The 22,020-nt window shown below is 42.5% G+C and overlaps 2 protein-coding genes across 2 annotated transcripts in view; one reads left to right on the top strand and one right to left on the bottom strand.

Annotated features, from left to right (window-relative positions):
* LOC144529646 (choline transporter-like protein 2) overlaps positions 1–21,482 on the bottom strand; it is a 31,470-nt gene extending 9,988 nt beyond the window's left edge. The window contains exons 1-12 of the mRNA XM_078268853.1: positions 21,366–21,482; positions 21,187–21,247; positions 19,930–20,053; positions 18,482–18,565; positions 16,879–16,991; positions 14,553–14,684; positions 14,342–14,441; positions 11,399–11,491; positions 10,948–11,032; positions 3,482–3,744; positions 2,136–2,230; positions 515–618 (exon numbers count right to left, since the gene is read on the bottom strand). Of these exons, the coding sequence (XP_078124979.1) occupies positions 515–618; positions 2,136–2,230; positions 3,482–3,744; positions 10,948–11,032; positions 11,399–11,491; positions 14,342–14,441; positions 14,553–14,684; positions 16,879–16,991; positions 18,482–18,565; positions 19,930–20,053; positions 21,187–21,247; positions 21,366–21,479 (1,368 nt within the window). The 5' untranslated portion in view covers positions 21,480–21,482. The remainder of the gene's footprint in view (positions 1–514; positions 619–2,135; positions 2,231–3,481; positions 3,745–10,947; positions 11,033–11,398; positions 11,492–14,341; positions 14,442–14,552; positions 14,685–16,878; positions 16,992–18,481; positions 18,566–19,929; positions 20,054–21,186; positions 21,248–21,365) is intronic.
* Positions 21,483–21,581: 99 nt separating this feature from the next.
* The window catches only part of LOC144530753 (glutaryl-CoA dehydrogenase, mitochondrial-like), a 23,229-nt gene continuing 22,790 nt past the window's right edge, over positions 21,582–22,020 (top strand). The window contains exon 1 of the mRNA XM_078270461.1: positions 21,582–21,585. Within this exon, the coding sequence (XP_078126587.1) occupies positions 21,582–21,585 (4 nt within the window). The remainder of the gene's footprint in view (positions 21,586–22,020) is intronic.

Here is a 22,020-nt window from a genome sequence, read left to right as displayed (position 1 = left end):
CTTACCTAGCTACTGAGCGTGTAGTCCTTACCTAGCTACTGAGCATGTAGTCCTTACCTAGCTACTGAGCATGTAGTCCTTACCTAGCTACTGAGCACGTAGTCCTTACCTAGCTACTGAGCGTGTAGTCCTTACCTAGCTACTGAGCGCGTAGTCCTTACCTAGCTACTGAGCGCGTAGTCCTTACCTAGCTACTGAGCGTGTAGTCCTTACCTAGCTACTGAGCATGTAGTCCTTACCTAGCTACTGAGCATGTGCGACTGCCAACAAAGATGTTCCAGCAGTGAGAGGTCTCACTCTGTAGCTAAAACAGAGACCTGAACACAGGGTGAAAAGAGGAGCTGCAGCAATGAGCAGTACAACTAAAATATGGTGTTTTATGAAAATTAAACCATGTAAACCTATTCTGGTACAACCTCTAAATACAGTTATGAACCTGAAAAGGAGCGTTAAATGCATTGTTACATCCCTAGTTGCTATTTCAATGATGGGCTAAGTGAAACAAACCACACACCATGATGTAGGCATTTCTGTTTATGAACTTGACAAACTTCTCCAGGCACCAAAAGCAGCACTTCAGACAGCACAACAGGAACTTGGTACACTTATTTTGGGCTCCTGTGAATGATACCGTGATGAACAAATGAGTCAACATTTAAGACAGGTCTCCCAGGCTGTCAAACACGCAGAAGAAGGTAGTTAGTTACTTGAGTACAGATTTATATCTGACTTTGCCATTTGTGCGTGTTGTTATTTACCAATCAGAAAAAACACTGAGGCTACATCCACACTGCTACGTTTGGTTTAAAAATCTTTTGCTACGTTTACGCCTCGTGTCCTCACTACTGCGGCGTTTCCGAGCCCCTAAAGGCTCCAACACACCAACCTGATAATCATCCGTCTGACAGTCTGGCGAGGTCGGTGACTCGAGTCTGGTCGGTGTGCTCCGTGTCGTCGTCAGTCGGAGGAGTCAGTCGGCTTTAATTTGGGACGATTTGACTTGTTGAATCAGCCAGTGGACAGTCGGACTCAATGACCAATCTGATTGGTGGAGAGCTAGTCCTGGACTAGCCAATCAGTGCACTCATGTTAAAATACTTACAGGAAACGGGGAGCGGGATGAGCGTGACGAAAGCCTCTCAAAATCTGCTGAACATCTTCTAAACTGACCTTTGTTGATCTGAAATGAAGACAGATTCAGCAGCTGCACGGCCTGTTTCTCTCTTCAGATGTTTCCAGAAACACGTTACGGGGAACTATTTTCGTAAAATACGAGATCGTATCCAACAAGCCGCCATCATGGTCGGCTTTGAAATCTGGGAGCACTGGACGCGTTCATCCAATCAGCTGCCATTTTTCATTTTTTTGTGCGACATACAGATCAGCGCCGCCTGCTGTTATGGAGACGTGTTACGTTTTGGACCGACGGGAGCCGAATGATCAGTCCAACTGCCTTTTCGGCCGACGGTCGGCCGTCGGGTTGGTGTGTCAGGGCCCTAAAACGTGAACATTTGGAAACTCTGCTGCCCCCGTTCTGGTCTGAAAACTCCGGGGTTGTTTTGTAGTCTGGACGACACAAACGGAGACATTTGGAGACGAGGACGCACGTCAGTCAGTCTGATCAGTTAGGTAGCTTACAGACCTTTCAGTTACAGGTAGGTAGGTCTGTCTGTCTGTCTGTCTGCCCTTTCAGTAACAGGTAGGTAGGTCTGTCTGTCTGTCTTTTCAGTAACAGTTCCACCTCGTCCTCGCTCCAAGATAATATATCCCAGCTCTTACTTTTCACTGTTTCTCCAAATAACTTTCAGTGTTTTAAACGTATACATCCAGGATTTTCAACCACAGAGTAACGCGTGTGTGAACGGTCATGTGAGATGTGATGTCAGACGTGTTCATATGGACAGAGATTAGTTCTGGTACTGGAGCTAAAACTCTTGTGTGGACGGAGATCGTTTTTGTCTCAAAACACAGCTAAACAATTAAAACGTAGTAGTGTAGATGCAGCCTGAGCAACTAGCTAATTACATTTTCTTAGCCACTATTTGCAATGTTTACTAGGTGAAAATTGTATTGCTTGATTCAGGACTGTATGCTATCAAGCAGACATAATTGTAGTCCAAAAAACAGCACCAGACCTTGCAGCTTGTGGTCCAGATACTCCAGCAAAACCCTGATGATCTGAACGATTGAGAGGATAAGGGAGCCGAACGCCAGAGTCCCTGTGTGATACCTAAAACAAGAGACAAGTGACTTTTCAGCAGGGTACAGAAATGACGTGCGTTACGTGTCAAATACATAGACTGTAAAATAAATAAATGGGACAAATCTTCCTGGTCTGAGAAGTGAAGCCAAAGCTGAAGCTCCTTAAAGCTGTATTCTCTCTACCATCCAGCAGGGGGAGACTCCTTAAAGCTGTATTCTCTATAACTTCCAGCAGGGGGAGACTCCTTAAAGCTGTATTCTCTCTACCATCCAGCAGGGGGAGACTCCTTAAAGCTGTATTCTCTGAATAAAGCAGGGGATGCTATTCATGTGGATTTGTGATTTTATCATCTTGTTGTGTGTGTGATGTCTTTAAGCTACTGGTACTTTGAATTTCCCCTTGGGGATCAATACAGTATCTATCCATCCATCCATCATTAGGTGTTGCTTTTTTAATAACAAATCTGTCCATGTTAGTCTCACTCTGATTACCTAATGCACATGCACGCTCTGTATAGTGAGGGGGATGGGTGGGGGTCTTCATCCGAGAGACGCTGTGATTGGTGGATAGGATATGGAGCAGGGCACTGACAGCGACATAACCAATCACACTATGGCAGACGCTCCACTTAGCACCAACTGCAATGTTTACTTCTAAATGAATGGAGCCTACTGGCAGGCTGGCACACGGGTGGTGCTCGAGCTCCGGAGGAACCACTGTATCGGCACCTATATATACATACAGTACATGGCAACTCGAGGCATTGAAACGGCATTGCACAGAACAATTGGTAAAGTCATGGCTGCTACGTCCGTGATTGTTACATCATGGACGTATGTGAGGTGCGAGATATCTGAAACTTCCTCCAAACTAGAGGGTGACAATTTTTCGGGACTCCCGTGGGTCAATCTCACTGTTGTGAACAGTGAGATTGACCCATGTTATGTTACATGGTAACATGTTCCGGACATGAGGGCGCCCAAAGATTGCGAGGCATTTGGTTTTAGAAAAGAGAACCACTTACAACTCACGATACGTTTGTTGATTGGGAATACCGTGACCTGCGGGAGTCCGGAAAAAATGTCACTACCTAACCCCCCCAGCAGTGAACACGCGCACACACACACGAGCAGGACGGGATTCAGGAGTCTCTCGGGATTTTGCAGGACAGGATTTTATGGGGGGGGGGCACGTGATCGGGATATGATGGGAGTATTTTCGTAGGCTCAGGATGGGAGTCAATTGATTCCCGTGTCACCCTCTACTCCAAACACACACCTGAGAGATCTCCCGAGGGAAGAGAAGACGGGGAAGGCAGGCATGTCATCCGGCTTGACGAAGGCCCAGTAGTACGAGGCAAAGGCCCCGGCCAGGGTCATCTGTCCCAGAGCTGTGACGAAGTTGGCACACCAGAAGAACAGGAAGACGTTGTAGAACTGCAGGCCGATCAGGTATTTGTGGTACGCGGTCTCTCCGCCGTAGAAGGCGAAAAGGCACATGGAGTCAGGGCACTGCGCCTTCTCAAGACTGGTCGAGTAGTTCTGAACACAGATATGGGTTATATACTGACTGACTGACACACACACAGATATGGGTTATAGACTGACTGACTGACACACACAGATATGGGTTATATAGCAGCCCAGTCTCACGGCAGTTTGTGAAATGGTCACGTTATTTAATCTATCGATTCATGTTCACGGGGACGTTTTTCTCGTTTCTTTCGTGGTGGCCAGCACGAAAATGTAAAGTAATGTATTTCAATGGGAAGCATATTTCGTGATCACAGCACGACAACGGTAGGGAGTAGTATGAAAAGACGAAAATCTGCGTAGGGAGGTTGGTCGGGGGGGTGGATGGGTCAAACAATATAGGACTTTCACCCAGGAGACCGGTGATGGCGTCCCGCGTGTGGCGTTTTGTTTTCCCGTCATCTTCCTAATCCCAACCGTCCCGTTATTGTCGCGTGTCCCCAGCGGCCGCCTCCCGGCGTGTGACGCGTCCTTTCCCCGTTGTGTTTTTCCGAAACCCAACCTCTGAATAGATGGTTCCCATTTCGTGATGGCCGCCACAAAAAAAACGAGATAAACGTGTTGTTGTACACGTATCAATAGATTAAAAATAACGTGACAATTACACAAACTGCTGTGAGACCGTGTTGTATATAGAGACGTAGTACTCTGTGGTACAGGGCCTGAACTCTGCATGGTCCCTGACAAATGAACTAATAGACAACATTACCATTTAAATATAAAGATAACTACTTAACCCTCATGTTGTCCTTCTATATCAGAAATATGGGTTTCTTTTTAACCAAATTATTCAACCCTTGTGTTGTCTTCCATTGGACCGTGCACTTGTCGTCCTCCCAAAACAAAAAATAATCCACTTTTTCTGATGTGTTTGTCCATTTTTGAGACACTTTTGGGGCTTTTTTTCAATGGTTTTGGCGCTTTTGTTGTTGTTGCCGTTTTGCACTTCTTTTCTCTACTGTATGAACACTAACATCAACTTATTACTAGTTTTACACTTATTTTTTGGAATTCATGGTCAATAATAATCCTCATTTATAGGAAATTCTACCTAATCATTGAGTTAAAAAAGCTGAAATTATGAATTATTTAGACTAATAATAAAGGAGAATCACAGACTGGTATATGTCAGCGTTCAGGCAGGAAACCGTTTCAAAACGTTTGAAGTACAATTGCAAGTACTGCATTACTACTTTCATTGAATAGTGGGTATTAAATATTATAGCATTTGAACAAAATTGAAATGGTTTCAAAACCAACATCCACGTCCACCAACATACGTTTCTATAATATTAGTCAAAATCATTCATCATTTCACAATCAGGTCTAATCTCCTATAGATGATTTACTGACAATGAACTCCAAAAATATGTGTAAAACTATTTGTAATAAGTTTGTGTTAGTGAAAAATAGTATCGAAAACATAGAAGATAAATGACAAAAACGTTGAAAAAAGTGACAAAAACATTGAAAAAGTGACGAACAAAGCGACGAACAAAGTGACGAACAAAGTGACGAACAAAGTGACGAACACATTGAAAAAAGTGACGAACAAAGTGACGAAAACATTGAAAAAAAGTGACGAAAACATTGAAAAAAGTGACAAAAATTGAAAAAAGTGACAAAAACATGGAAAAAGTGACGAAAACATTGAAAAAAGACGAAAACATTGAAAAAGTGACAAAAACATGGAAAAAGTGACAAATTTACGGAAACATTGAAAAAGTGACGAAAAAAGTGAAAAAAGTGACGAAAACATTGTTCGTCACTTTTTCAATGTTTTCGTCACTTTTTTGGTCACTTTTTTCAATGTTGAACAAAGTGACAAAAACATTGAATAGTGACAAAAACATTGAAAAAAGTGAGGAAAAAAGTGACGAAAACATTGAAAAAGTGACGAAAACATTGAAAAAGTGACGAAAACATTGAAAAAGTGACGAACAAAGTGACGAAAACATTGAAAAAAAGGGACGAACAAAGTGACAAACAAAGTGACGAACAAAGTGACGAAAACATTTAAAAAAGTGACGGAAAAAGTGAGGAACAAAGTGACAAAAACATTTAAAAAATGTGACGAAAACATTGAAAAAAGTGACGAAGAAAGTGACGAACAAAGTGACGAAAACATTGAAAAAATGACAAAAACATTGAAAAAGTGACGAAAACATTGGAAAAAGTGACGAAAAAAAAGTGACGAAAACATTGAAAAAATGACAGTGACAAAAACATTGAAAAAAGTGACGAACAAAGTGACGAAAAACATTGAAAAAAGTGACGAACAAAGTGACGAACAAAGTGACGAACAAAGTGACGAACAAAGTGACGAAAAAAGTGACGAAAACATTGAAAGAGTGACGAAAAAAGTGACCAACACATTGGAAAAAAGTGACGAAAAAAGTGACGAAAACATTGAAAAGTGACGAACAAAGTGACGAAAACATTGAAAAAGTAACAAAGTGACGAACAAAGTGAAAAACAAAGTGACGAACAAAGTGACGAAACATTGAAAAAGTGACGAACAAAGTGACGAAAACATTGAAAAAATGACAAACAAAGTGACAAAAACATTGAATAGTGACGAACAAAGTGACAAAAACATTGAAAAAAGTGACAAAGTGACGAACAAAGTGACGAACAAAGTGACGAACAAAGTGAAAAACATTGGAAAAAAGTGACGAACAAAGTGACGAACAAAGTGACGAAAACATTGAAAAAAGTGACGAAAAAAGTGACGAACATTGAAAAAGTGACGAACAATGACGAAAACATTGAAAAAAGTGACAAAGTGACGAACAAAGTAACGAACAAAGTGACGAAAACATTGAAAAAAAGTGATGAACAAAGTGACAAACATTGAAAAAGTGACGAACAAAGTGACGAAAAAAGTGACGAAAACATTGGAAAAAGTGACAAAAAAATGGAAAAAGTGACAAAGTGACGAAAACATTGAAAAAAGTGACGAACATAACGTGACTTTATTTTCAATGTGACATTTGTGACAATATTTACAATGTTGAACAAAGTGACAAAAAACATTGAAAAAAGTGACGAAAAAAGTGACGAAACAAAGTGACCAAAACATTGAAAAAAGTGACGAACAAAGTGACGAAAAACATTGAAAAAAGTGACAAAAACATTGAAAAAAGTGACTAGAAAACATTGAAAAAAGTGACGAAAAACATTGAAAAAAGTGACGAAAACATTGAAAAAAGTGACGAACAAAGTGACGAAAAGTAAGGAACAAAGTGACGAAAACATTGAAAAAAGTGACGAACAAAGTGACAAAAACATTGAATAGTGAGAAAAACATTGAAAAAAGTAACGAACAAAGTGACGAACAAAGTGACGAAAAAAGTGACGAAAACATTGAAAGAATGACGAAAACATTGAAAAAAGTGACGAAAAAAGTGACGAAAACATTGAAAAAAGTGAAAAAAACATTGAAAAAGTGACGGGAAAAGTGACGAAAAAAGTGAAAAAAGTGACGAAAACACTGAAAAAGTGACGAAAACATTGAGAAAATGACGAACAAAGTGACGAACAAAGTGACGAAAACATTGAAAAAGTGACGATATAAGTGAAAAAACATTGAAAAAATGACGAACAAAGTGACAAAAACATTGAACAAAGTGACGAACAAAGTGACGAAAAACATTTTAAAAAAGTGACGAAACAAAGTGACCAAAACATTGAAAAAAGTGACGAACAAAGTGACAAAAAACATTGAAAAAAGTGACAAAGTGACGAACAAAGTGACGAAAAACATTGGAAAAAAAGTGACGAAAAACATTGGAAAAAAGTGACGAAAAACAGTGACGGGAAAAAGTGACGAAAAGAAGTGACGAAAAACATTGAAAAAGTGACAAAAACATTGAAAAAAGTGACGGGAAAAGTGACGAAAAAAGTGACTTACAAAGTAACAAACATTGAAAAAAGTGACGAAAAATGTGACCAACACATTGGAAAAAAAGTGACGAAAAAAGTGACGAAAACATTGAAAAAAGTGACAAAAACATTGAAAAAGTGACGAAAAATTTGACCAACACGTTGGAAAAAAAGTGACGAAAAAAGTGACGAAAACATTGAAAAAATGACGAACAAAGTGACGAAAAAAGTGACGAAAACATTGAAAAAAGTGACGAAAACATTGAAAAAGTGACGAACAAAGTGACAAAAGTAGCGAAAAAAGTGACAAAAACATTGAAAAAGTGACGAACAAATTGACGAAAACATTGAAAAAAGTGACGGGAAAAGTGACGAAAGACGTGACGAAAAAATTGACAAAGTGACGAAAAAAGTGACAAAAACATTGGAAAAAGTGACGAACAAAGTGACGAAAACATTGAAAAAAGTGACGAAAAAAGTGACGAAAAACATTGAAAAAAGTGACGGGAAAAGTGACGAAAGAAGTGACAAAAAAGTGAAAAAAGTGACAAAAAAGTGACGCAACATTGAAAAAAGTGACGAAAACATTGGAAAAAGTGACGAAAACATTGAAAAAAGTGACGAACAAAGTGATGAAAACATTGATAGAGTGACAAAAAAAGTGACGAACAAAGTGACAAAAACATTGAAAAAGTGACAAAAACCATTGAAAAAAGTGACGGGAAAAGTGACGAAAAAAGTGACTTACAAAGTAAACATTGAAAAAAGTGACGAAAAATGTGACCAACACATTGGAAAAAAAGTGACGAACAAAGTGACGAACAAAGTGACGAAAACATTGAATAAGTGACGAAAACATTGAAAAAGTGACGAAAGACGTGACGAAAAAATTGACAAAGTGACGAAAAAAGTGATGAAAACATTGAAAAAAGTGACGAAGAAAGTGACAAAAACATTGAAAAAGGTGACGAAAAAAGTTAACACATTGGAAAAAAGTGACGAAAAAAGTGACGAAAAAAAAGTGACAAAGTGACGAACAAAGTGACGAACAAAGTGACGAAACATTGAATAGTGACGAAAACATTGAAAAAATTGATGAACAAAGTGACGAAAACATTGAAGTGACGAAAAAATTGAAAAAAGTGACGGGAAAAGTGACGAAAACATTGAAAAAAGTGACGGGAAAAGTGACGAAAGAAGTGAAAAAAGTGATGAAAAATTGAAAAAAGTGACAAAAAAGTGACAAAAAACACTGAAAAAAAGTGACGAAAAACATTGAAAAAGTGACGGGAAAAAGTGACGAAAACATTGAAAAAAGTGACGGGAAAAGTGACGAAAAAAGTGAAAAAAGTGACGAAAACATTGAAAAAAGTGACGAACAAAGTGATGAAAACATTGATAGAGTGACAAAAAAAGTGACGAACAAAGTGACAAAAACATTGAAAAAGTGACAAAAACCATTGAAAAAAGTGACGAAAACATTGAAAAAGTGACGAAGAAAGTGACGAAGAAAGTGACGAAGAAAGTGACAAAAACATTGAAAAAGGTGATGAAAAAAGTTAACACATTGGAAAAAAGTGACGAAAAAAGTGACCAACACATTGGAAAAAAAGTGATGAAAAACATTGAAAAAACGTGACTGAAAAAAGTGACGAAAAAGTGACGAACACATTGAAAAAAGTGACGAAAAAAGTGAAAAAAGTGACGAAAAAAGTGACGAAAAAAGTGACGAAAAACATTGAAAAAAGTGACAGGAAAAAGTGACGAAAACATTGAAAAAATTGATGAACAAAGTGACGAAAAAAGTGAAAAAAGTGACAGGAAAAAAGTGACTAACAAAGTGACTAACAAAGTGACTAACAAAGTGACGAAAACATTGAAAAATTGACGAACAAAGTGACGAACATTGAAAAAAGTGACAAAAAAAGTGACAAAAACATTGAAAAAGTGACGAACAAAGTGACGAAAAAATTGAAAAAAGTGACGAACAAATTAAAAAAGTGACGAACGAAGTGACGAAAAAAGTGACGAAAACATTGAAAAAAGTGACGAAAAAAGTGACAAAACACATTGGAAAAAAGTGACGAAAACATTGAAAAAAGTGACGAAAACATTGAAAAAAGTGACGGGAAAAGTGACGAAAGAAGTGACGAAAAAAGTGAAAACATTGAAAAAGTGACAAACATTGAAAAAGGTGATGAAGTGACGAAAACAAAGTGACAAAGTGAAAACATTGAAAAAGTGACGAAAAAAGTGACAAAAACATTGAAAAAGGTGATGAAGTGACGAACAAAGTGACAAACAAAGTGACGAACAAAGTGACGAACACATTGAAAAAAGTGACGAAAAAAGTGACGAAAGTGACTAACAAAGTGACGAAAACATTGAAAAAAGTGACGAACAAAGTGACGAACAAAGTGACGAACAAAGTGACAAAAACATTGAATAGTGACGAAAACATTGAAAAAAGTGACGAAAAAAGTGAAGAAAACATTGAAAAAGGTGACGAACAAAGTGACGAACATTGAAAAAAGTGACGAACAAAGTGACGAAAACATTGAATAGTGACGAAAACATTGAAAAAAGTGAAAAAGTGACGAACAAAGTGACAAAAACATTGAATAGTGACGAAAAAAGTGACAAAAACATTGGAAAAAAAGTGACGAACAAAGTGACGAACAAAGTGACGAACAAAGTGACGAACAAAGTGACGAAAAAAGTGACGAACACATTGAAAAAAGTGACGAACAAAGTGACGAACAAAGTGACGAACAAAGTGACGAACAAAGTGACGAACAAAGTGACGAAAACATTGAAAAAGTTGATGAACAAAGTGACGAAAAAAGTGACAAACAAAGTGACGAAAACATTGAAAGAGTGACGAACAAAGTGACAAAAACATTGAATAGTGACAAAAACATTGAAAAAAGTGATGAACAAAGTGACGAAAACATTGAAAAAAGTGACGAAAAAAGTAACAAAAATATTGGAAAAAAAGTGACGAAAAAAGTGACGAAAACATTGGAAAAGTGACGAAAAAAGTGACGAAAACATTGGAAAAAGTGACGAAAACATTGAAAAAGTGACGAAAAAAGTGACGAAAACATTGAAAAAAGTGACGAAAAATCAGAAAGTGTCAAAAATATATTTTTTTAAACGGTCAAAAAAGTGTTAATTTTGAGCCAGAAGGACAAGTGCATGGTCGACCAGAAGACTACACAAGGCTTAACGATGTCTAAAAACTGTAGTAAGATTTTTTTTTTTTATTTTATTTTTTTTTTTAAATGCTGCCTGAAGGTTTCGACATGACAAAATGAGAAAACTTACCGCTGGGTTACAGGTGGTTCTTGAGTAGTCGCACGCCGTCTCGTTGAAAACTTTGTAGATGGGTTCATTAGAGGTAGACAAGAAGCTGACAACTTCCATCAAGGACAATGAAACAAACGTTTTTTAAAGGGAGGACTACAAATCCCATTCAACATCCCACTATGACATTATAACAGGTCCTCACGTAGCAAAAAGGATCATCCTGACAGAGTGGAAATCAGTTTCTCCTCCTGGCTTTACAAGACAAAAGGCTAAATGGCGGTTTCTTGTCTATACCTAGAAGAAATCCGATATACTCTGTCCAATGAGTATATCGATCTTAAAAGGGATACTTCACCAATTTAGCATTAAGCTTTGTATCAGTAGAAACACAGTAGTATTTGTGAATGACCGTGCTTCCCTCCCTCATGTCCCCCTAAGAGGAGAGAGAGACTGACTGACGAAAGGATACACAGCAGTGACTGCCCAGTAGGCGACGACCATGGCCAGGAGGACGAAAGTGAAGAGCGGGTAGAAAAGAGAAGACATCACATGCCCGATGGCTCTGTGAAGACAAGATCACATCACTGCTCAAGTTGTATTTTAATCAGGGATGCACCGAATCCAATTCAGCTTTGGATTCGGCTGAATATTGGGCTTTTTGACGGGGTTTGGTTTCCACCGAACCCTACGCTTTCACTACGGTGGTCGACGTAATGACGGCGCCGTTGATTACGGGAAGGTGTTTACGTAGGTGGAGCGTTCAATGCAGTAGGCTGTGAGGAAGTGGAAAGGCCTCTTACACCCCGACCAGACGGGCCGCTACACTCGACCAGACGGCCGTTACACCTCGACCAGACGGCCGTTACACTCGACCAGACGGCCTCTTACACACCCGCCAGACGGCCGTTACACCCTCGACCAGACGGCCGCTACACCCCCGACCAGACGGCCGTTACACTCCCGACCAGACGGCCGTTACACACCCGCCAGACGGCCGCTACACACCCGCCAGACGGCCGCTACACACCCGCCAGACGGCCGTTACACACCCGCCAGACGGCCGTTACACCCCGACTCAGACGGCCGTTACACTCGACCAGACGGCCGTTACACCCCGACCAGACGGCCGCTACACACCCGCCAGACGGCCGCTACACACCCGCCAGACGGCCGTTACACCCTCGACCAGACGGCCCTTACACCCCGACCAGACGGCCCTTACACCCCGACCAGACGGCCGTTACACCCCGACCAGACGGCCGTTACACCCCGACCAGACGGCCGTTACACCCCGACCAGACGGCCGTTACACCCCGACCAGACGCCGACCGTCAGCAGTAAAGCCAGTGGGACTGATCAGTCTCCCCGAGTTGGTCCAAAAAGTTCCTCAGAACACCGAAGAGACGAGATGTAATACGTCTCTATAACAGCAGGCGGCGCTCATCTGGATTGTCGCCCAAAAATGAAAACCGGCAGCTGATTGGACGAACGCGTCACATGGGTCTGGCTGCTCCAGAAACTCAGGTCAGTTTAAAAGACTTTCATCAGATTTTGAGAGACTCTAGTCACGCTCATCCCGCTCCCCGTTTCCTGGTTAGCTCTCCACCAATCAGATGGGTCATTGAGTCTGACTGCCAGCAGTGCCCGCCCCCCCCGATTATACATGTCAAATCAGCCCAAATGAAGGCCGACGGCCCCTCGGACGGACGACGGCACGAACACACCGACCAGACTGGAGTCACGACCTCCCAGACTGTCAGACGGCTGATTATCGGCTCGGTGTGTCTCGGTCGTAAGAGGTGACCGTTACACTCAATTTAGGAAGACTACATTTGGTCAATCAGCTTTTTCATTTACAGCAGTAGAAATGTGGACCTCAATTCCACTTCCCATTAGAGTTTGTGCAGGTCTCAGTAGTTTTAAAAACGTCCTTAAAGACTTGGCTGAAGGCGAATCAACTATGTGATCATTGATCTTTTTATAGCATGGAATATATATTTTGTATACTGGTTTATATGTTACATAATGCTTGTTATATATGTCGTTTGTTGTGAAGTTTCTGTTTTGATAGTATTGTCTATATTGGCTTTTTATCTCCCTTGCCCAGGGAACACAGATGTAAAGTAGCTGTATAGCTAACTCTGGTACAGGGCTTGAACTGTGCACGGAAAATGGAACTGGTGAGCAGAAAAAGTGTTGTTTGGCAGTACTTTCAGTCAAAAGAAGGCCATTCAAGTCCAGCTACATGTTCAATCTGCAATGCTGATTAGTCTGGTGGTGGCGAGGACCCTAAACAATACACAACATCACCGCTGTTACAACATCTGGTATGAAACATCTGGAAGAATACGAGCTGAGCATGAAGGAATCTACAGACAGCAGCCAGAATGCAGCAACTTCAGGTACGGCAAAGGAAGGACAGTCACTGTTTACTTCATTAATGTGTTGACTGTGTTCATGGACTGAGGACGGGACGAGGACTCAGCAGAACCTCAACCAGGGGGTTCAGGATTCAGCAGAATCTCAACCAGGGGGTTCACGATTCAGCAGAATCTCAACCAGGGGATTCAGGATTCAGCAGAACCCCAAAAATCTGGAGTCGGTGCATCCCTAGTTTTCATTACATCATCTGTGGCTGTGCCATTAGTCGGACCCTTTAATCTAGCTGTAAAAGGTCAGAGGAATTGAACAGCTCAACCCTTTTCTGTGTAAAAACGTACGTTTTTTACAATGTTTTGGTCGTCTTTTTTTTGACACTTTTGTCGCTTTTCTCAATGTTTTGGAAACGTTTTGACGTTTAAGTTTTTTGTAACTTTTTCTGATGTTACAGTCAGACCCACATCCAGATGTTGGGTCTGGGTCAGACCTACATCCAGGTGTTGGGTCTGACCCCCCGTCCCAGGTGTTGGGTCTGACCCCCCCGTCCAGATGTTGGGTCTGGGTCTGACCCTCTGTCCAGATGTTGGGTCTGGGAACTCCCCATTGGCTGGGCTCAATCCGATGGGCGGGATTAACGGTTGTCTTTCAAATTCTCTCTGCACGCAATAGGATAGCGCTCCAACCAATCAGAGCAACGCTACTCTATACACGATGTGATTGGCCCGACCAGAGTTTGGTTTTTCCAGCTCTCAAGCCAACGGAGAGTTGCTAGACGACCCTGCTGCAGATTACATCTGCTGCTGCTAGGTGGTCTAGATTTCTAGGCTAATACAATTGACTAAAACTCCCAAAATCAATGAAAGTAGTGAGCCGATTATTTTACTCGTGACGAGCGTTGTACGGAGCCATCCACGTTATTTCTTTTGACAAATGTGGTTGATAGAAACCCAAATGTTCCGACCAGAGGACAACAGGAGGGCTAAGTGTAATTGATTAATTGATCCGTTTTTTCCTCCCGTCCTCTGAGTCTGACCTGCTGGCTTCTTTGATGAGAGCGATGGCGATGAGGATCCTCTTCCTGAGGAAGATGAGCAGCAGGATGATGATGACCTCCACGATGGCCAGGATAATCACTAAAAAAAAAGGAGACAGGAAGCAGAGGGAGAGGGTCATGTCAGTGTCCCCGTTTTACAGCGACGCGTCAGAATCTATAAAAACATGCATATTATGGTCTGGAAACTGACTGAACGCCAGCCAGGTCTGTCTGATCTGCAGGTAGACTGTGAAGTCCGTCTGGAAGCCGAGCTGCTGTAACGTCACGTCAGAGCCCGCCGTTCCTTTCAGAGCAGCGTACTCCATGTAGCAGTGGAAGATACCTGAACAACAGAAAGGTACGGCTTTTTAAAAGATGGCAATAGAAAGTAACGGCCTCAATTTGTTTCGTTTTCGTCGTGTCTGACAACATTATGAAAGGATCCCTACAGAGATAGACCTTTTAGTTAAAGAGGAAGATCCTTTTAGTTTAACATGAAACAGCCCCAAAATCACCATCACCAAACCCACCAGACTCCATGTAAATAATCAGGACTTTTAGCGTGTATAGAGCCAGCATATCTCCACCAGACTCCATGTAAATAATCAGGACTTTTAGCGTGTATAGAGCCAGCATATTTCCACCAGACTCCATGTAAATAATCAGGACTTTTAGCGTGTATAGAGCCAGCATATCTCCACCAGACTCCATGTAAATAATCAGGACTTTTAGCGTGTATAGAGCCAGCATATCTCCACCAGACTCAATGTAAATAAATCAGACTTTTAGCGTGTAGTAGAGCCAGCATATTTCCACCAGACTCTATGTAAATAATCAGGACTTTTAGCGTGTATAGAGCCAGCATATCTCCACCAGACTCCATGTAAATAATCAGGACTTTTAGCGTGTATAGAGCCAGCATATCTCTACATGTAAATGGGTGAATTAAGGGTTTATTTCAACCAAACCAGAGTGGTGATTGTTGGAACAGTGGAAAGATGAACCAAGACGGCTTTTGGTAGTTTTATTTAGTTTCTGTCCACTTTGAATGAAGTGTGTTTTACACTGATAAAAGTCCTGATTATTTACATGGAGTCTGGTGAGTTTGTTGATGGTGATTTCGGGGCTGTTTCATGTTAAACTAAAAGGATCTTACTGGCCGGGCGCATGGTTCTAAAGGGTTGACCTTAGTGTCTTCATTAATCAGAGGTGTGTTTTGGGCGTGACATGTAATCAACCAATCAGAGATCATCTCCCATTCCCTTTAAAAGCCAGGCGCGTTTGGACCTTGGAGCATTGCTGTTATGGAGGATTTGCACCGTAATATTTGTATTTGTAATCTTCTGCATGTGTGTGCGCTGCTGTGTGTGTGTGTGTGTGTGTGTGTGCTGCTGTGTGTCCCTGTGTGTGTAACAAGCATAGTGTGCACGCGCTGTGCACGAGCCTAGGATCATTTTACTAATGCTCTGTTAAAATAACAATGAAATGCTGCGTTATTGACTTTAGACCAGGTTTTTGTTGGTCAATGGTGCCATCACTTCCCGCTGCCTCAAGATAGCAATACGCCCAGAATGCACCTGAACACACCTCCCTGTAAGACCAGCACGCCCAGAATGCACCTGAACACACCTCCCTGTAAGACCAGCACGCCCAGAATGCACCTGAACACACCTCCCTGTAAGACCAGCACGCCCAGAATGCACCTGAACACACCTCCCTGTAAGACCAGCACGCCCAGAATGCACCTGAACACACCTCCCTTAAGACCAGCACGTCCATGGGCCACAGATGGGTGCAGGTGCATTTGCCGTTTAAATCGGTCTTAACCTTTAAACACTGTTCGTTGCTACCCCCCCCCCCCCCCCCTTAATATACTGTTTGCAGTCAAATTTGACCAGACAGTTTTAACATTTATTCTAAAAGAACCTTATTAAAACATTAACATCTACGTGTGTGTATGTGTGTTTCTGTGTGTGCGAACATTGGTGGTTCACATGCACAAGTGGCAACATGACAACATGAACTGTGTGTGTGTGTGTGTGTGTGTGTGTGTAATTATACTCTTTCCCATTAATTTCCTATGGCAGTAATTTTTGACCGTAAACAAAAGAAGTGTGACCAAGTTGAATAAGTCACTCAAAATTCAAAGAAAGTAGTCACAATTAATTGCATGTGTTCAAATGCCTTTTGTGAAGGATATCATAAGGTCTTGAGGCAATCTGATGAAAAATGCCATATTTATGGTACAGGAAACGTGCAACAACAGAACTTTTAGTGGACCCAAACATTAGGGTAACATTACAGCTTGTTACTAACTGCTGCTGAACATTAGTCCTGTAGGGTAACATTACAGCTTGTTACTAACTGCTGCTGAACATTAGTCCTGTAGGGTAACATTACAGCTTGGTTCTTGCTTAAAACTGGACCAGTTTCAAAGATAGCTGTTACCATCAACACTTAAGACACAAACACTGGCCCCTTAGTGGGGAACTACTTTGAAAAGGCGAGTATGAGAAACATGACGCTGTGGCCCTTACCGTAGCCTATGACCAGTATCACCATGACAATCATGACCCAGACCATGATCCCTGCCAGGAAACGCAGGAGGACGATGAACAGCAGGCTAGTGAGCATGGCAATAACCAACCCTCTGGAGAGAGAGAGAGAGAGAGAGAGAGAGAGAGAGAGAGAGAGAAAGAGAGAAAGAGAGAGAGAGAGAGAGAGAGAGAGAGAGAGAGAGAGAGAGAGAGAGAGAGAGAGAGAGAGAGAGACAGAGAGGGAGAGAGACAGAGAGAGAGGGAGACACAGAGAGAGGGAGACACAGAGAGACACAGAAAGAGGGAGAGAGACAGAAAGAGAGAAAGAGACCGACAGAGAGAGAAAGAGAGAGACAGAGAGAGAGAGAGGGAGAGAGAGAGGGAGAGAGACAGAGAGGGAGAGAGACAGAGAGAGAGGGAGACACAGAGAGAGGGAGACACAGAGAGACACAGAAAGAGGGAGAGAGACAGAAAGAGAGAAAGAGACCGACAGAGAGACCGACAGAGAAAAAGAGAGAGACAGAGAGAGAGAGGGAGAGAGAGAGAGAGAGAGAGAAAAAGAGAGAGACAGAGAGAGAGACAGAGAGAGAAAAAGAGAGAGAAAAAGAGAGAGAGAAAAAGAGAGAGAGAGTTAAACCTACATGGAGTTTGCCTTGGTGATTTACACAAACATATTAAAAGGTCCAATGTGTGGGAATCTCTCCCATCTAGCGTTGAGATCATATCACAGTCAACTCTCTGGCACCAAGAGGGTCAGCCAGCGTCCACAACGCGTAGCTCCTATGGAGCCATGTTGATGCTACCAAGCCATCACCCCCCGTTAGCATCCCGTTAGCATCCCATTGACTGCCATTCATTCTGACGTCACTTTGACAGAGAATAACTTTACATCTGAAGCGTTTAAAGACTCTATTTGTCCGTTGTTTATTTCTAAAGAAACACGACAATGTATAAAAGGCTCCATTACCTTGTAGCTCACGTTATGGCTCCGTAGCAGACGTTTTTATAACAATAGGCTAACGATTGGGTCATAACCACGAGACTTCCTGTCTCATAGTAGAGGAGTTACCGTATAGTACAGGAGAAGCTCTCAGGCAGTTTGGACTTCCATCAGCTGTTTAAGTGTAATGACTAATGTTAACTATCATTTTAGTGATCAATAATGAGCCTGTGTCTATGTTATCTCCTTACATATACCTACGCTCTCCGTCTCTGCTAGATTGGGAATGATTGAGATTTCTCTTGGCACAGCTACCAGAAGACTTCCAACTTTCAGACAGGTTGCTCACGTCACATCTACGTCTTCAAGCTCAGTTGGAGGCTGCTCAGTAACGCTCAGCCATCACCGGGAAAGAGACGTCACTGGTCTCCGTCCAGAGACACGGGACCTGGTGGTCCATGTATATACTGTCTATGGTCTACCCCAGTTCATGACAACTACAAACATTACACACTGGACCTTTAAGAAATAAACAAAAAATACAGAAAAACGTACAAAATAGGTGTTGAGTATAAGAGAAAGGAGGCTGAAAGGGAAAGGGAAAGCACGGAGAGCGAGCGCTGGAACCAGCTTCATCCTTTGAAATGTAGGTGTGTGACTTACATCAGGATCCAGTACCAGGACTGTGTGAAATCCTCAAAGATTTTCATGACGACCTGGCGTGCCTCGATAACCACAGTGGCGTTCCTGCGGAGAGATTCCTGCGTGTTAATCTGTTTAAGATAGAGCTGCAAAGATTAATCCATTAAAGTAATCGACAACACACACCTGATTAATCGACAATTACAGGGTTTCACGCAGAAATGTGTTAGTTAAGGTGGTATAGGGTGGGGACTGCAGTCAGACCAGCGGGGGGAGATACGCTGTCTGCATGGAGTGTGTGTGTGTGTGTGTTCTTGTTTAACTAGATTCGTGGGGTCCAAAAACCGGGAGTCCAGTATACTTGTGGGGTCCCGACAGCTTTGTGGGCCCAAAATGCTGGACCCTACAAGTTTAAAAAGGTCTGTTTGAGGGAAACAGGACAGAGTAACACGACGTATATCGTTCATATACATTTTATTTATAACGACGTAGTAGCCTAAGCTGCAAAGAGCTGTTGGAAACCCTCAATTAAAAATGATTGATAGTTGCTGTCCCATTTTAAAGCTGTAGTGTGTAGTTTCTGTCTCCCCCATGAGGAATTGTAAGTAATGACAACAACACTGTTGGCGCGTCCACATGATACAAGTCTTCTGTGATCATGCACCCCCCCCCTCCTCCTCCACACAGCTGCTAGTAACCAAGGAGGACACGGAGGATTAAAAAAAACATGATGGTCTCTTCAGAAGAGGTCTTTTCTGCGTGCCAAAGACGCCACGATCCTCTGAACACAGTCCTACTGAGACAGAGAGAGCTGTGTGGAGCTGATAGTCTTCATTAGCTTTGTAGCAACTCATCTGGTAATGGCTTGGATGTAACGGACGTTCATTAATATCAAAAAGCAACGGGACATTATGAATTCACGTAAACACACACGCCACTTTCTGTTATCTGTACGCATTTTGAGCTATCCGCGTGTATGTCTACGCTGTATACAGCGGACTGATCTCAAAAGTGGCGTATGTACGACACGCCAATTTGGCGTGCTAGCAAGATGGAGACAGTCGCTTTTCGGACGGTTGGGTTTAGGAAACGTCACACGCGAGTTGGGTTTAGGAAAAGAAGAACCGGTCTCCTGGGTGAGGGTCCTGTGTTTGACCCGTCCTCCCCCCCCGACCAACCTCCCTACGCAGGTTTTCTCCCTTTCATACTACTCGCTACGGCGTCAATTCCCACGCAAGGTAATGTAAGTCAATGGAGGCCAAACGGCGTTGATACACACGCTACAAAGCAAGTATGAGTCTTGATAACACGCCAATAATGGCGTACCAATTGGCGTGTCATACATACACCTCTTCATGACATCAGTCTGTAAAAACGTTACCCACTAGACGCCGTTTGGATTCCTGTATGGACGCCGTTTGGATTCCTGTCAGGTAAATGAAGTGGCAGGTCGGGCCTGGTGTACTCACGTGACTCCATCCAAAAGATCCTTGGCGTCTCTCATGTTTCCCCTTCCATCATCGAATTTAGAGTTGTTTCCCACAGTTATCACCCCCCCGCTCTCGCCCAAAGCTGGGAAACACCTGCGAGTGACTGAAGGGAAGCAGAGGGAAATAGAGTAAATCATTAATACATGCCAGAACTTTCCAGATCTCCACCAGAAATCTGGATGTATAGACTGAATCAGCACACACACAGACACACAGACACAGACACACACACACACACACACACACACACACACACACACTTTGGGTTCAACTGCCCGGAGATATGTGACGTTTGTGATGCTGGGTTTATTTATTTTGTGCCCATATTATAAAAGAAAGCCCTTTTTCTGGGATTTGGGGAGTTATTTTGTGTCTCTGGTGCTTCATACAGACGTTGATAACCCTCCATGCTGTTCTGAGTGAGATACGGTTTCTGAATGTGTCCTGTCTTCAGTCTCTGGGTCAGCTGGTCAACATCTGCACGGCTTTCTACGTCACTAGCTGAGACGAGGGGGCTAACCGTTAGCATGCTAGCTCGTTCTCAATGGCAAAACACTGCTACAACACACACTAGTTCACCATAATCTCCAAAAGAACTACTTCCATGTCCCTGTTCTGCAGGTATTCACACAAAGGTGGAAGTGGTCCCTCGTTTACAAGAAGTCTCCCAGCTAATCCTGCCTTGTTCTACTGAAGTTGGAGAAACAGCTAGCTAGCTCATGTAGTCCTTACCTAGCTACTGAGCGTGTAGTCCTTACCTAGCTACTGAGCGTGTAGTCTTTACCTAGCTACTGAGCATGTAGTCCTTACCTAGCTACTGAGCATGTAGTCTTTACCTAGCTACTGAGCACGTAGTCCTTACCTAGCTACTGAGCACGTAGTCCTTGCCTAGCTACTGAGCACGTAGTCCTTACCTAGCTACTGAGCACGTAGTCCTTACCTAGCTACTGAGCATGTAGTCCTTACCTAGCTACTGAGCCGTGTAGTCCTTACCTAGCTACTGAGCATGTAGTCCTTACCTAGCTACTGAGCATGTAGTCCTTACCTAGCTACTGAGCATGTAGTCCTTACCTAGCTACTGAGCACGTAGTCCTTACCTAGCTACTGAGCACGTAGTCCTTACCTAGCTACTGAGCGTGTAGTCCTTACCTAGCTACTGAGCGTGTGCGACTGACAAAGATGTTACAGCAGTGACTAGTTCTATATGAAATGTAATATATTGTGGATCCAACTCACAGGGTTTGCTGGGCATCAGCATGGCAGGACAGAGACCTTGCTTCAGGATTTCTGGTATTCCCTGAAACACGATGTACCCAAAACAGACATAAAGAGGGTGAGAGGAAACCAACCTTTAAAAATATTAAATAATTACGGCATTGCAAAGCAGCGTCTCGCCACCACGGCGTCAAACTCACCATTGTGTTAGTCACTCCTTCCTTGCAGAACGTCTTGTAGTAGTCAAAGTCATTTTTGTTGGTGTAGGCTTTGACTAATGTCATGAACCTTTCGGGGCACTTCTCCACACACATCTGGAGGAGGAAGCAACATTCACAGCAGGACACAGTTCATTTCTCTTCATGGACAGGCAGTGTTGTGTCAAAATGTGATCAAATCTGGTTCATAATTAAGTTATGGGTAAACATATGATGTGTGCCTCTGTGGTATAAGCAGGTGACGTCTTGTGGCTGCCTGAGATATGTCCCCCCCTTAACATGATCTGTACCCGTACAGTAAATGAGTCTGTGTTACCTTATTTGATAGAAAGCTATACAGTCACCTGTTATTTCTGACAATTTGATAAACAAAAAGGTCTATTATGCTTGAGTAACTAACACTAGCCTGGGAAAACCATGTCCGTCTGGCCAAGAGCCCATTTCCAATCGAGGCACCAATCACAGCCGTTGAGGCTGAGGCGGGCTCTACGCCAATCACAACCGCTGAGGCGGGCTCTACGCCAATCACAGCCGTTGCGGCGGGCTCTACGCCAATCACAGCCGCTGAGGCGGGCTCTACGCCAATCACAACCGCTGAGGCGGGCTCTACGCCAATCACAACCGTTGCGGCGGGCTC

Source organism: Sander vitreus, chromosome 15 (assembly GCF_031162955.1).
Source record: "Sander vitreus isolate 19-12246 chromosome 15, sanVit1, whole genome shotgun sequence".
Lineage (NCBI taxonomy): Eukaryota > Metazoa > Chordata > Actinopteri > Perciformes > Percidae > Sander > Sander vitreus.
This window is presented reverse-complemented; position numbering and strand designations above follow the sequence as displayed.